Source organism: Lissotriton vulgaris, chromosome 7 (assembly GCF_964263255.1).
Source record: "Lissotriton vulgaris chromosome 7, aLisVul1.2, whole genome shotgun sequence".
NCBI classification, from domain to species: domain Eukaryota; kingdom Metazoa; phylum Chordata; class Amphibia; order Caudata; family Salamandridae; genus Lissotriton; species Lissotriton vulgaris.
The window spans coordinates 228,112,841-228,127,263 of record NC_141695.1 but is presented as its reverse complement, the minus strand read 5'-3'; the positions used below and the strand labels follow the sequence as shown (position 1 = coordinate 228,127,263).

General features: G+C 41.7%; 1 protein-coding gene across 1 annotated transcript in view; it reads right to left on the bottom strand.

Moving 5' to 3' along the window:
* LOC147701266 (IgGFc-binding protein-like) overlaps nucleotides 1-14,423 on the bottom strand; it is a 933,218-nt gene that overhangs the window by 823,514 nt on the left and 95,281 nt on the right. The window contains exon 3 of the mRNA XM_086929331.1: nucleotides 935-1,275. Coding sequence (XP_086785457.1) covers nucleotides 935-1,275 — 341 coding nt within the window. The remainder of the gene's footprint in view (nucleotides 1-934; nucleotides 1,276-14,423) is intronic.

Sequence of the window (14,423 nt, the reverse complement as noted above, 5' to 3'; positions counted from 1 at the left end):
AGGCAAACGGACACGGTGGAGTATGGATTATGACCTCCAGTGTCCTGTGTGGTCTACATGTTTCAGCCTGGCCTTTCTTAATTTAAAACAGGCTTTCCTCAGGACCAAGTGAGTATGTGTGGGGTTATAAATAGAATTTACAGTGAGTGTTTTTAGATTTTATGTGTAGCACGCACTAAGGTGCTATATGGGTGAGAAGGGGATTCCCTCTCGCTTTGACAGTATTTAGCTGTTCAAAGCCTCCTTGGGTCGCCTGGCAGAGAAAAAGACCGAAACTGTCGATCTGGTTCCTCCTTGGACCTGTAATCCTTCTGCGGCGCTTCACTGTAAATTATATTTATAACCCCACACATACTCACTTGGTCCTGAGGAAAGCCTGTTTTAAATTAAGAAAGGCCAGGCTGAAACATGTAGACCACACAGGACACTGGAGGTCATAATCCATACTCCACCGTGTCCGTTTGCCTTTTTAACGTGCCAACAGATACCCAGTTTCATTAAAATAGTTTTTACCCTCGGGTGCTGGGATTTTTGTATGGCTTTTTAATCTTCACCTTCATACTCACCACATTGCACACTCAGTAATTATACCAGCTCCGCAGTAATCTGGCGTCGAAGCACACCCGGGGCACGTTAGGTGCCACTGTGGTGCGCCCGATGATGAAGCATGCCACCAACTAGGTTGGTGGGTGAGGGCTTTCTAATAAAACCTACTGGTTTTCCTTGACATACGTACTCCATTGAGTCTTACCTGTATAAACCTAGCTAGTCTTTCTTGATTTTCGATAAGATTATATTAAACCATGGGAACAACAGAATATATTGCTACACCCAACACCTTATGCCAAGGGCCTTATCACTAAACCATAATATGCTATTCAACATCACCACCCTGTTTTAAAACAAATAAAAAAAATATTTTTTAGATCCTTACCCTGACTAGACCATATTCAAATCTTATTACAGAGATTATGTAGTTGTAGACTTTGATTGTTACAAAGCTGATATAGGACACTCTTGTATTTCCTCTATTCTCGTTTTTAGCCTCGATATTGAATACTGGCAGAGAGTTGTCCGCACAACAGGTCTTGGCGATGGTGTAGGTGCAGGTGCCCTGGAAGTCATAGTTGCGGCCGTCGAATGAGTGGAAATGTGTGTCTCCCCACCCCCAGCATACAGATTCTGATTGTGGGACACACACTGGGCTGCCATTGATGAGCTGGCATGTCTCCTTCTTCCGACAGAACATTGAGGTACAGGATGACACTGGACTCCCTGTAACAATAGAAGAAGGTGTGACTCAGCATATGAATATTTTATAAGATACAGAAAATAACTTCAGCTAGCAGTAAATGTAGGGTCCCTTCGCAAAGTTATTTGGGAGTTTAAGTACAAGGCAAGCACATGAATAGATGCATTTACAACAGTGAAATTGTTTCCTGATTTTAGGAATTAGGAGGGTAAGGTGTTGTAATCATAACTGAGATTTTCTCTCAGGGTTTGGAATTTGTTTTTTTTAGAGATGGTACATGGAAAATAGTGAAAACTCCCAAGTTTAACGGTATTCCCTAAATAATTTCCTAAATGCATATTCATTCTGGGAAACAGTCTCACATTTGGTGTCCCCAGAGTATACAAATGTTACATTAAATAAGTCAGAGTCTTGCCAATTTACACATTACCTACATCACACTTAATAACCCCCTGGAATCCCCAATCTTTTTATTTCTGATTTTACTGGGGCCATAACCTGTTTTAGCACTCCCCATACCTGCCCTCTGGTCTTAGGTTATTCCAAGTGAAAAATACTTGATATTCCTTCTTCATCCCTGTGCCTACCAATAACACATTAAAGCTGCCATTCACATTTTAGGAAATATGCATGACTTGGTGATCTTGAGAGTAGTATCTCCTCACAGAATCTTCTTCAGTTGATTGGTCAAAAAACCACCTCATCAAATTCCATATCTCCCATACTTCACCAGTTCTTGTACATCAAAGTGTAGATGCTCACAAGTGATTGTAGGAAAGTTGCACCCAAATCTGTTTGTTCTTTTATAAAAACTCCCTTCACACATGGCTTCACAGAGTAAAATCCCTCTCAAAAGTACGAGTCTATATTTCTACCACATTTAACTACTTTTCTACTATTTTCAAGGCTATAAATAGATTTGTGGGCTCTTGAAAGGGATGTAAGAGGACCTGATGCAATTATTGTGTTATCTCCTGTTTGGTCACTGAGGGACCCTGCTTAATTGTACTAGCCTTCTGGTTTTCTGTGTTTGTGTGGGTTCAGGGCCTGTTTCGAACTGGAATATAGTGTTAGATGTTGAATGTCACTGCCCTGGGTATTTCCATGGTAAGCTCTTAAACACACTTTCCAGCTCTCAGAGCCCAAGTTCAGTGTTTCTGAAGCCCTCATCCCTCCTGAGATTGCCCTGGCATAAGGCATTTTGGGCATATTTCCTGTAAGGCAAACATGAACTATTAAAAAGGTTGATAGGGTAAAGCCTGGGTATATTTAACTCATTGGTCACAGAGTGTCTTAGGTTGTCCCTGCCACAGGCTGGTGAACCCTTCAAAGATGGCTCTTCGCCCAATCTTGCTCAGAAAGCTGTCTGGACTTGTGGAAGATCAGAAAAGGATGTATCCTCCTTCCACTGACTCCTCGGTAGCTAAGAATCTTGGAATCAAGATGGACAACTGTCTCTCATTAAAAACACAGATTCTTGGTTTGGTTGGGCAGTGTTTCGGGATACTAACAATATTAAGGAAATTTCTCCCTCTCCTTTCCATTTCCCATAGGAAAACAACGATGCAAGCCCTGGTTGGATCGAGGTTGGATTACGCTAATGTACTCTACCTCGGCCTACCGGAATATATTTTGTCTCGTCTACAGGTAGTGCAGAACTCGGCGGCACGCGCAATTTTCGGCCTTGGCCGCAGATCTCATTCCACCACTCTTTTGAAGTCCCTACACTGGCTACCAATCCGTAAATGCATCAGGTTTAAGGCCCTTACCACTGCGTTTAAAGCCCTTTACGGCATTGGAGCTATCTATCTGCGGAAGAGAATTGTCTTTCACCATCCATCCAGAGCCTTAAGATCGGCTGCCTTGTCTCTGGCCACGGTCCCGGCAATTAGGCGTGCGCGGACTGGGGGTCGGTCCTTTAAATATCTGGCGCCGCAGGCCTGGAATGCTCTGCAACTCGCTCTGACAAAGATCGATAATTTAGTATCTTTCAGGAAAGAGCTAAAAACGTGGCTGTTCTGTCTCTAACTTCCCCTTCGCCACTGAGGTTATGCTGTGTTAGGTCTGTTAGTGCCGGGACACTCGGCTTGAGTAGCTGAGCGCTCAATAAAACTCCCAATAACATAACATAACATAACATAACATAACATAACATAACATAACATAACATAACATAACATAACCTACTGTCAGCAACTTTAGAGGAGCTCTAAAAGACTGGACCTGTTCCCTAACTCAGAACAAAGAAGACCCCATGGGTTGTAGTGTAGTTCCTATTTTCCCAATAGGCCCTGCGCATTGGAATAACATAAACAGTAGTATCGACGTAGAAGTGCGGATCTTCCAGGCCACTACTGACTATGCTAAACTTAATTGGGTTTGTTACCAACTAGCTCAGAGGTCACTGGAAACTTTCTTGACTGAATAGGAAGTGATCAGCTTCCCTGGCACAGACAAGAAGGGATTCAGTTTTCCAACAACCGTGCAACATGACAACTTTGCTCCTCAGATCAAGAGTCGATCTCTAGGGTCGTGTGAAACAATAGACAGTTATTTTACTCAGTCAGGTTGGTGCAGATTACTTTCACAATATGTAGAGAATAGAGAGACGGGCGTTTGTCAATAAAGGGTTAACATTTATTGAACAGTCTTTCTTCTCATACACGAGAAATTAATTGCCACAATTGCAAGACTTGTTATTATAAAAAGTACGTACAGTAAGATAAGTATTGCGAAATAATACTGTAAAAGCATTGATATGGTTTCTTAGCCATACAATGGTTTAAAAGTAATAAAACATATATACATTCATATATACATTCGGCTAAAATACTCAACTGGTGCTTCTAACTACGCCTACCCCAGTGTACCTGACCTAAGCCTAATACTTGGGAGGGGAGTAAGTAAGTAGCTTTAAGTTAAGTTGGTTTTGCCAAGGTTTGCTTTCAAGAATTCTCTCTCAAGGGTTTAGTCAACACCATACCTCTGGAATAGAATGATGGAGGTCTGGTATCTCCCTCAGGGCTCGATATCCCAGTCACCCGCAAGGGTAGACTAGAAACGCCAGAGCTGGATTTCTCAGCAGGAGAAAGGCAGCGTCTCTTCTTCAGCGCGTCGAGGAGGAGAAGGAGGGGGGACAGCGTCCGCGGGCAGCTTGCATCTGCTGGGCTCTTGCAGAGGGACGGCTGTTCAGCTCCTAAGTTCACCACACCATCGTTCGCTAGTTAGCAGCGATAGCAGTAGCGATAGCAGCTATGATATCTTCAGCATACCAGCAGCTTCAGGCGGCGGGCAACAGGGTGCTAGCTTCAGCGAACCACAGCTAACAACGGCAATTGCTTAAGGCAACGTTGGTAATATTTATACCTGAAAGGTGCCATGTTTGACGTAAGTTTGCTGGACATAAGACGTCAATTAAAGATGTCACTAGGAAGTGATCGCTATCAGTTGCTCATTAGAGTTCTATTACTAATCAAAACAGCGCAAAGCGGGGATTTCCAGGTTTGCTGAGTTTTTATCTTGATGAAGAACTCGGAGTGTTAATCTAGGAATCTCAGATAGTGACTTCTGCTCTGTCATTGCACTAATTGGTTGCAAAGGAAGTGGCAGAGAAAGCTATTCTGGAATGTGGCTCTGTTCGTGTGAGGCCAGAGATGAGTTTCTGAATATTGCACTTTAACGGTTATGCCAATATAGGGAATAAATGGATTTATAGCCGAATAGGGACATAAGGTCACAGTATCGATCAGGATCCTAGATAAGCACGCAACACCCACTCCACGAATTCATGTCCTTCAAATTACTAAAACTAGAGTAATAAGATGCATGTGTAACATTGCCCACCCCAAAATACATAAATGCATTTGAAATAGGCGTATTTGTAATACGTGAAAATTTAGGTACTGTACGTTTTTGAAGCATATAAATCATTCAAAAATTATAGCATATGAAATCAATGAACGATTATGCAAAAAGAATTACACATGAAATATCTCTGAAACAGAAGAAGGTTGAGATAAATCATCAAATATAAATGCATTGCAATAACATGTGCTAGAGGCTGGTGTAAGTTATTATGTCTCTAGATGTATGTAGAAATAGAAGTTGAAGCTTCTGTTCTCTAAGAATAGTTTTTACCTTAAGCAAAGAATTGTTCGTGCCAAAAAGGGTGAATATTAAAAAATGTTCGATTCAAAAGAATTATTGCTTGAACGGGGAAATAGAATTCGCTTTTAGCAGTTTTTGTTGTTCAAAACTGAAGGCCGAATTCAGAGTTCATGGGAACGCTGTGTGTCGGAAAGCTTCTCCAAAGTTATTGTTTCTGTTCGGGTGAGAACATCATATCAGACAGGCTCTCAAAGAATTGGTCTACAAAATCAGGTGACAGTTCGACCAAATTCGATAGTGCTGTAACTTGGCAGGTGTGAGAATGATTGCTGTCATCATAGTCGGGATCAGCAATGCTCACAGAAGGTCGTACCTGGGTGATGCTGCTTTTGTCACTCGCTCCACTGTTACCACCTAGTCGTAGCACAGGAGTCTCAACGAATGCCGTCATCAGGATTGGTAGCCGCTGGGGACAACACAATGCGTGAGCCGTTATCGGACTGAGCAAAGTATCGACGTCCATTGGTACTGCTGATGGAAGTGAAAACAGATGTCCAACACGCACTCATCTCCGCATAGCATACATCGAAGTACCGGTAAGATACAGTTCTGCCATATAGGTCTGAATGAAAAGAACCAGGTCATGTTTAGATCTCTCAGCCTGGCCAATCCAAGGACTCTAGTTATTCTGTCCCGGTAGCGCATTGCTAGCATTGTCTCTTCCATTCCCATAGGAGCTATGTCTGAGCTTTGGCTTGCCATAACAAAGCAGGAGGGTCAAAAATAAAATCCCTGCTACAAGTCCCAAAAATAGGGGTATGCCGCCAAAAACAAGGTGGACAAAATTTGGAACGATTCCCAGAATTGCTTGAAATGGTGTTAGCAGTCCCGTAAAAATCGTCTTAAATGTGCCTGGGATGCCTGTGGCACTAGACATGTTAAGGAGTTGGCTAAGCATTTCTACGAAATGCACGGGGCAATTTGTTGCTAAAAGGTCATGAACCTCCGTAGCTTTCCTTGCAACTAGAAGATCATACGTCTCTTTTGATGACGTTATGGGCACTGTTGTCTGCAAAAGCACAGACTTCATTTTGCTTAAAGTATCAATTCGTATAGAATAGAGATTCAGACGAGGCCAGATGGGAGTCTCTGTATCTGCAGGCCCGCTCGGGAACAATGCTTGCATACAGCATTTGACCATGGATGTTACGCTTACTAGATAACTTTTCCCTGGAACAAGGCCACAACATCTGTGATCTGTTCTAAGAATGTAACTCCCGTTTGCAAGTTGCATAAAGAAGGGCTCTATCTGAGTTGCAGGTGTGACTAGCTGGTGGCATGAAAGGTTGTTAGAATTACCTTCACAGGCTCTGTGTAAATTAATACCCTGGCACAAAAGTATACCGCTTAGTGAATGTTTACAGTTTTCACCACTAAGAAATACATTTTTGTCGCTGTCACTATAGCAAGTATGTGTGTATGGTAATTTCCATTCTGATTTTACATATCCTTTACCCAATCGTTCATACTGGCCAGTAGGTATGTATTCAAGGCACTTTTTAAATCGGAAAGTTGTTATCGGAATAGTGATAATTCCGTGTATTATCCATTCAATGACAGGACTGTCTGACATTGTCAATGGTAATCTCCCAAGTTTTTCGATGCTCAGGATTGTATAGTCTGCTCCTTTCTGTGCCAAACTGATTTGTTTATCAGTAAGGTAAAAAATGGAAAATAATGACGTTGTGTTGATTAAACGCCAAGGCACATAGCCTGAACGAAGATTTTGCAGCGTCCAGCCCAATTGTACAATAGAACGTAATTGAGATTGGCCATGTTGTAACATTAGCAAGTCTCTGTCTATTATGTCAAAGGCAGAAGATACAATATTGTCCAACGAATATATTCTGGAGGACAGAGTCATTAACCCATTGTCCACTACAGAAAGTGATTTTTCCAAATGAATACGATCAATTTCTCGTATTTTTTCTGCTGTTTCAATTTGTGTGACTTTCTAAGCCTCGTTGTACGCAGCATAGATACTGGTCGCTATGAAATGCTTTTGACGCTGTTTGCGTGGTCCAAGAATGAAATCGCGCAAATCAGCACCATCTTTTAGTAAAGACAAGTGTTGCTTTATTTCAGCCAGTGTGGATGATCCTAGCCATTCGAGGCAGAGTTTCTCTACACTGTATGTTGTTACTATCCCTGGATGTTGTCTCTGGGAGTATCTAGGGTCTTGTCTGGTCATTTTTAACCCCTGTGTTTTGTTCAGGAATCTATCTTGACAGTTGTTTGTGTCAGTAGGCCAGATTAACCACTTTTTCCAATCAGGATGTGTTCTGTTAAAATGTAAAATTTGTGAAACGTCTATTTCAATATCTGTAGTTGCATTATTTGGTATTGGCTTTGGAATAGACGGTTTGTTAAGGTCTTTGATCTTAGCTAGGCCAAGACAGGATGTTTGGTGAATTGTGTCATTTAAAAACATCATTTGTTCTGGTATCATGCAGGTTCTGAATAGTGCTTCAAGGCCTTGTACCTGCCACTCTTTTGTACCCCAAATGGTTTTTGTTTCAATGTTATTTTTCCAATAATCAAAACCAAATGTCATCATTTTTTCATAAAATGCTTCTGAATATATCAATTTAGAATTTGTCAGCATTGTTTTCATTCCTGTTTTATCTAACAGTTTGTAATAAAACGTTTCTGCATCACTGGTGTTAAACCCTGAGAAGTATTTGAATTTCTCAAAAAATGCTTTAGAACTGCTTATTGGTGGTGTAGCACAATGTTCCCATTGATTATACTTAAAAATATTTCTAGGCTGTGCAGATTTATGCAAATAGTGATCGCCATAATGTGTGTAGCAGAATAATTGCTCATAACTAGATGAACCTTGTAAATAATCATGATCTGTGAATCTAGCTGACATTACTAAATCAGACATCATGTCATTAATACTGTTAAAGTCCCAATCATCAGAGAATGTACTAGGTTTTACAAAGTCACTTAAGGAAACCTTCAGTTGATGAGGATACTTCAGGATCTCGACCGGACCATAGATCTCATAGTCAGTTTTCTCCCATACTACCCCTCCAGGTATTGGAATGGCTGTGACATTTACTGTTGACAGTTCTCTTTTCTTCACGTGGGATGATCTGTGTGGTTTGAGGACTAGGTTGATGTTCTGACTTGCTGTGTCCATTGAACAATATTTTCCCTCAATGAATTTTCCCAAACAAAGTACCATGATGAGCCAAAGCAGGAGGAAAAATACACCTAGACCGAACCAGAACTCTAACCAAGGGGAAATAAGGTAGATTTCCTTCAGTTGATGAAAGAGTTCCGTTGCTTTTTCTTTAAAATACTTTTTTGTTTCTGGCATCACTTCGGGGTAGTTTTGATCTTCAGAGAAGTTGTCGAAGTTGATGAAATAACCAGAGGCAGTTCTGTCAATTGTTGGGATTGGATTTTCAATTTGTCTTTCGGTAGCACTTTCTGATGCCACATTATTGTAGACTGGTGTTTCTTGACGAACTGTTTCAATCTGTGTCTCAAGAGGCACAAGTTCCATGGCATTATTGCATAGTCCTTCTCTGTGCACTGCAGGCTGATCGAATGTGATTAGTCTCTCAGTTTGAACCTCTTGGATTGTTGCAAGTTTGGGTATTCTGTTGTTTCTCGGGAGTCCACTGGGCCTACTGTTGATTATAGGCCACATGGTTGTGGTTTTACCAGGTCAATAGACACAACTCTGTTCTCCTTTTTACCAGCAAGGGGCGGTAGTACTACTGATCTTGTTCCGGTGACTGCCAAGACAGGTACTGCTTTTCTGTAAGAAGGCCCAAATTCCTTCTTCACCGTTATGTTTTCTCTGACTAGATCCCCAATCTTTGGAATCCAGACAGGCCTTGCTGGGGCTGTTGCTAGTGGTGCCTCGTCAGTGGTATCTGGCTGTTGCTTTAACTTTATGTTGCTTAAGGATTTTCTTGTTTCATTCAGTTCCTGTAAAACAGCCAAACGATCTTTGATGTCAAAGTCTGTTTTCTTTTCTTGTACCACTGATATCTAAGTCCTGAATTGTCATTCTAATTCCGAACAATAGTTCGTATGGGCTGAAACCTTTTAGAGATTTTCTTGGCAAATTGTTAAGACTGGACTGGACACTTATTAAATGTTTGACCCACCCAGCGCCTGAACCTAATACCTTTGCTGTTATAGATCGCTTTATGTCCCGGTTTTTTCTTTCAACCACACTATTCCCTTCGGGGTGCGACGGACAAGAATACCGCAACCCAATTCCCATGCTGGCCATGGCCTCCCTATAAGCTCGAGAGCTAAAAGCAGGACCCTGGTCAGAATGGAACGTGGTAATTGCGTATGTGCCGATAAAGACTCGCAGATCTTTTATAACCGTTCTAGCGTCAGCCAAGCGCTGGAGGCCTCATTTTTTAAGTGTGTTTAGTCTTAACTGATTATTAGGACGCTGAATAGCTTGCGGACATCATTACCCTTTCTATAAATGGTAACTGTGCAACAGGCAGGACCGGTTCATTACTGCGATCCCTGTCACAGTCCGGACAGTTCTTTACATATATCTGATGTTGCATGCTCATCCCCGGCCACCAGTATACTGATTGCAATTCAGTCAGAGATTCCCTCATCTGAATGTGCCTTGGACATTCACCCATGTGTGCGTCTGCTATTAATAATATTCTCCGGTTCGTGTTTGGAATTATCCTATCCCCCACTCCAGGGATTCGAACAAAAGGAACGGAGTTTGCATCAATTACGTATGCATAATTGAGTAGATAGTTCACGGGCAGTGCTGCACAGTCGCCTTTTACGGTCGTTTTTACTGCCAGCATGGTTTCCCCGTCTATGTATTTTTCTGTACGCTTTTTTGTGGCTACGGAAGCCGGTTTAGTTGCTTCCGCTGTGGCTGTATTAGCCAATGAATTCCCTGCAACGTGAACGCCATCACGTTGAAGACTCTGTGCGTGTATCACGTGAGTCTTTTGTAGTTCTTTCTGTAAGAGAGCTACCTGTTTCCAGAGCAATTTATGCTTTATTGTGACACCTGTGTCATCTTTGTAGTCGTTTTCAGTCCACCTCTGCAGTTTATTATTGTAAGAGTTGACGCAAAAATGAGAATCGCACACGATAATTGTCGGGAATTCACGTTCTGCATTTTCAAGCGCCATCTTTAAAGACCTGATTTCAGCTCTCTGAGCCGAACAGTTTCTTACTGATTCAGTTTTTGTTACTTTCGGTCTGAATTTACCGCACAGCCAACAACCTTTAATAATCGCACATGCTGCATCGTAGGATTTGCTCTCTACGTTGACATGCTGTACAAATCTATCTGTATAGATTATACAGGCGTACTGTGGGAGAGGCAGAAGTTCGATTGGCAGAGGATATTCTTCTTCATATTCTAAATCATTCAGTTCTTCGAATTGCGGGGCGAAATAGTATTTCACATCTTCCGCTCCTAGAGAATCTACACACTGTATCCATTTCGGATCCAGTGACACTGTAGGCAGGTTTACTGGGCTGAATAGCGCCTCAAAGGCGGATTCCGCTGTGAGGATATTAATCCGTTTGCGTGTGCTAGTTCTCTTTCATTTGCTAATGCAATTTGCACTGCTTTCACAGTTCTTTCTGTGAGACTGAATGCTTTTTCTGCTTGTGTGTACAAGTGAGATTTAATTGAAATTGGTACCTTTTCTCCCTCATTAGAGGTTAGGTACGTGAATCCGCATCTTCCTGGGATGACTCGGATTACAAGACCACGTGTGTTGTCACGTGTATCTAATTTAGTCTTAGCTAACATGTCTGTTTGCAGTGATCTCAAAATTTCTGTGTGTTTTTGAGTCCAATTGATTTGTTTAAAATCAGGTTTAATTAGTTCGTAAAGAGGTTTAACCCTCTCTGCGTAATTTAGAATGTAAGTTCTTCCGAAATTCAGAAAACCTAGAATGGATTGTAGATTCTTCAGCGTTTTTGGAGCTTGGAATACAGCGCACTTCTCTAAGAAGTTGTCAGCTAGGCTTTTTCCTTCACTTGATAATTCGTACCCTAAGAATAGTACTGTCAGATGGGCAATTCGAGACTTTTTAAAGTTGAATTTGTAACCCTCTGCTGCGAACCCAAGTATAATGGTGTTCACTCTTTTCAAGTGAGTATCCAAGTCGTCGTCTGTGAGATAGATATCATCTACGTAAGATAATGCCTCATCATCATATATTTGTAGTAACTCTGTTACCCTAGCTGAGAATAGTCCTGGGCTGTTCTTGAACCCCTGTGGGAGTCGACAGAATTTTTTCTGCGACCCAAATGCTGAGAAACGGTCAAATATCTGCTTTCTGGTGCAATGTTTTGACAAAAGAAACCATTAGATATGTCTAATGTCGTTTTATATTTTTTCCTAACTATGTTATTCATTAGGGCTGCACTATGCGAGTTTTGTACTGCAAATAATTTGCAACATGCATTTAGGTGTCTGTAATCCAAAACTAGACGATATGAATTGTCTGGCTTGGAGACAGGAAACAAAGGATTGTTCATTTGAGAGGTGCATGTTTCAATCACCCCCTGGTATTCAAGTTGATCTAAGATCTCCCTGACTTGTTTTTTAGCTTCTTGCTTAATGGGATACTGCCGTTGGGCAGTTGGTTCACTTTTTAAATGGATTTTGTGGGGAGGAGAGTCCTCATCCCATCCTACATGATTTTGATATAATGCCGGTGCCTGGGCCACTACCCATTTCCTTGCATAAGTATATTTTTTGTGAATCGGAATGTGATTCGAGAAGGCAGGCATAATCATTTCTTCGCCACGAGGGCACTCCCTGACAAACTCTGGGGGCCAATCTTTTTCAGCTAACAGAATATCATAGCCTTTTGAGAGTTTATCCCAAAATAGACCCTTTGTTTTCCTAGTCTTATCACCCTCTATACGCAATGTTATTTCGTATATTTTATGGGGCTCGCTAAGTCTGGTGTCGGCAGTTTCAACCTGAATGAATTCATTTGTGTCCACTGTCTCCAGATGACTCATCAAGATCTTGCGGGCTATACTGATTTCTGCTGCACTGTCCAACATTGTCAATGCCCACTCCCCGTTTTTCAACTGTGTCCTCAGTATTCTCGCCATGGTTGATTACTCTAATACTGGCTACCTTCTTTTTTGGAAATTGAGATTTTTTACTCTGAGCAGGTTCCTTGTCTTTGGACTTGGTGTGCTCTCCTGGGTCTGACCGTCCTCTTCTTTCCGATTTCTGCGAAAAAGATCGAAAGGGACGTGTATCAATACTTTGATATCTATCAGGTTTTTTCAAATTATCCCTATTTCTAAGGTTATATCTTTTCTCAGAGGGCTCCCTTTGGGGAGACTGGTGTTCTCGAGTCGGAGTTCTTTCCCTCCGTCGAGGAGACCTTCCTCTGGACTGGAAAACTTTTTCCTTGGGAGTGGATTGTTTATTTCCATCCCAGCTCTTTTTAGGAGTGTTTAAATTATTTTTAATAAATAATTTTTCAGGATTTTCGAACAGTTGGGGCTTTACTGGTTTTCCACCCAAGCTGTCTCTACCTAATTCTTCATAGCATTTTTCTATGATTCTGGCAAGCTCAACTGGCTGATCTGTTATATCTGTTTCCCTCAACTTCTGGCGAATCGCCACAGATGCTGCTTCTCCCTTTATGTTGGCTAATAATATAGCCGAGACCTGCTTGAATTCTTTCAGTAATTTCATACCAAGATTTAAAGCGGGCTCTGTACAGTATTCATTTTGAATCTGTTTTAGCACATCTGGTATTACCGCCATAGACGGAACACCGTGTGTTTTTGTGTAAATGGAAGCAAAGACTGTACCCCAAGTGTCGCAGTCCTCCACGTGTGGTGCGATTCCCATAGGAAGGCAGATGGTCAAGATTCTGTGTTTCTCAATAGGGCTTAGTATCAGGAAATACTGCCTCTATTTGAGTGATTTTTTGTGCTAACCAGAAAGGAATTTGTTCCCGTTTTACAGTTCTTTTACCAAGACATGATTGTATGTTCTGTGGTGTGATTTTATTAGTGTTCCCCTGATGAGGGGTCAGCTGTGGTACATTAACAGCTGGTTGGACTGTTGCAGTCCGCATTACATACTGGACTAATTGCCTATGTATTTTTATAAGTGTTTTTAGCTGTACTTACAGCTCTTCTTTAGACATTTTTGCAATGTCCGGATGTGGTGTGTAGCTGGCTAGAACCGGCCACGTTGCTCCTGGTCTACCTAGTGGACCGAGCCTGGTAATATGATCATTATGTTTTAGGGCCCCATTAAACCAGAGCAGGTGCTCTTGGAATTTTAGTGGGATTTCAGTCTCCTCGAAAGGAGCGTACTCTTCCGGAGGTTTCTCTATTTTGTAATAGTGAAACTATTTTGTTCTAGCGTTTGCCGCTGGAAAATTTATCCATGAATAGAATACCTCTGTCTGCCGATATTCGTGTGCCTCTATCACGAAAATTACTGTACCACCTTGTGGTGTCAGTCTGTTTTCTATAAGTTTTAAAGTTATAGACTTTCTTAAATGTGCCGGGATGATTATTGCACCCGGTTCAGTAGTAGTGTCGTCGGGACCCTGCTGAGTCGCATCTACTGCGGCCCCAGTGGTTCCGTTTTCTCCTGGCATTGTATAAATGCAGGCTTTGCAGAGTTGGTCTCCAAGGAGACAAAGATTAGGTGCACAATATTTTGGAACACTGTATCCTTCAACGTTGAATAAACCAGAGCTTTACATAGTAATCTCTTCCTACTGAGTTCGGGCGGATTTTAACCTTTCACCCACTCCAGACGTCTATTGGAGTATTTACGGGAGAAAGGGGTCTGTGTGAAATATGCACGACTGAGTTACTCTAACGTCTTGCGTTAGTTTATCGCCTTACCAAACGTTTGGGCGCCATGTAGTGTACTTCCTATTTTCCCAATAGGCCCTGCGCATTGGAATAACATAAACAGTAGTATCGACGTAGAAGTGCGGATCTTCCAGGCCTCTACTGACTATGCTAAACTTAA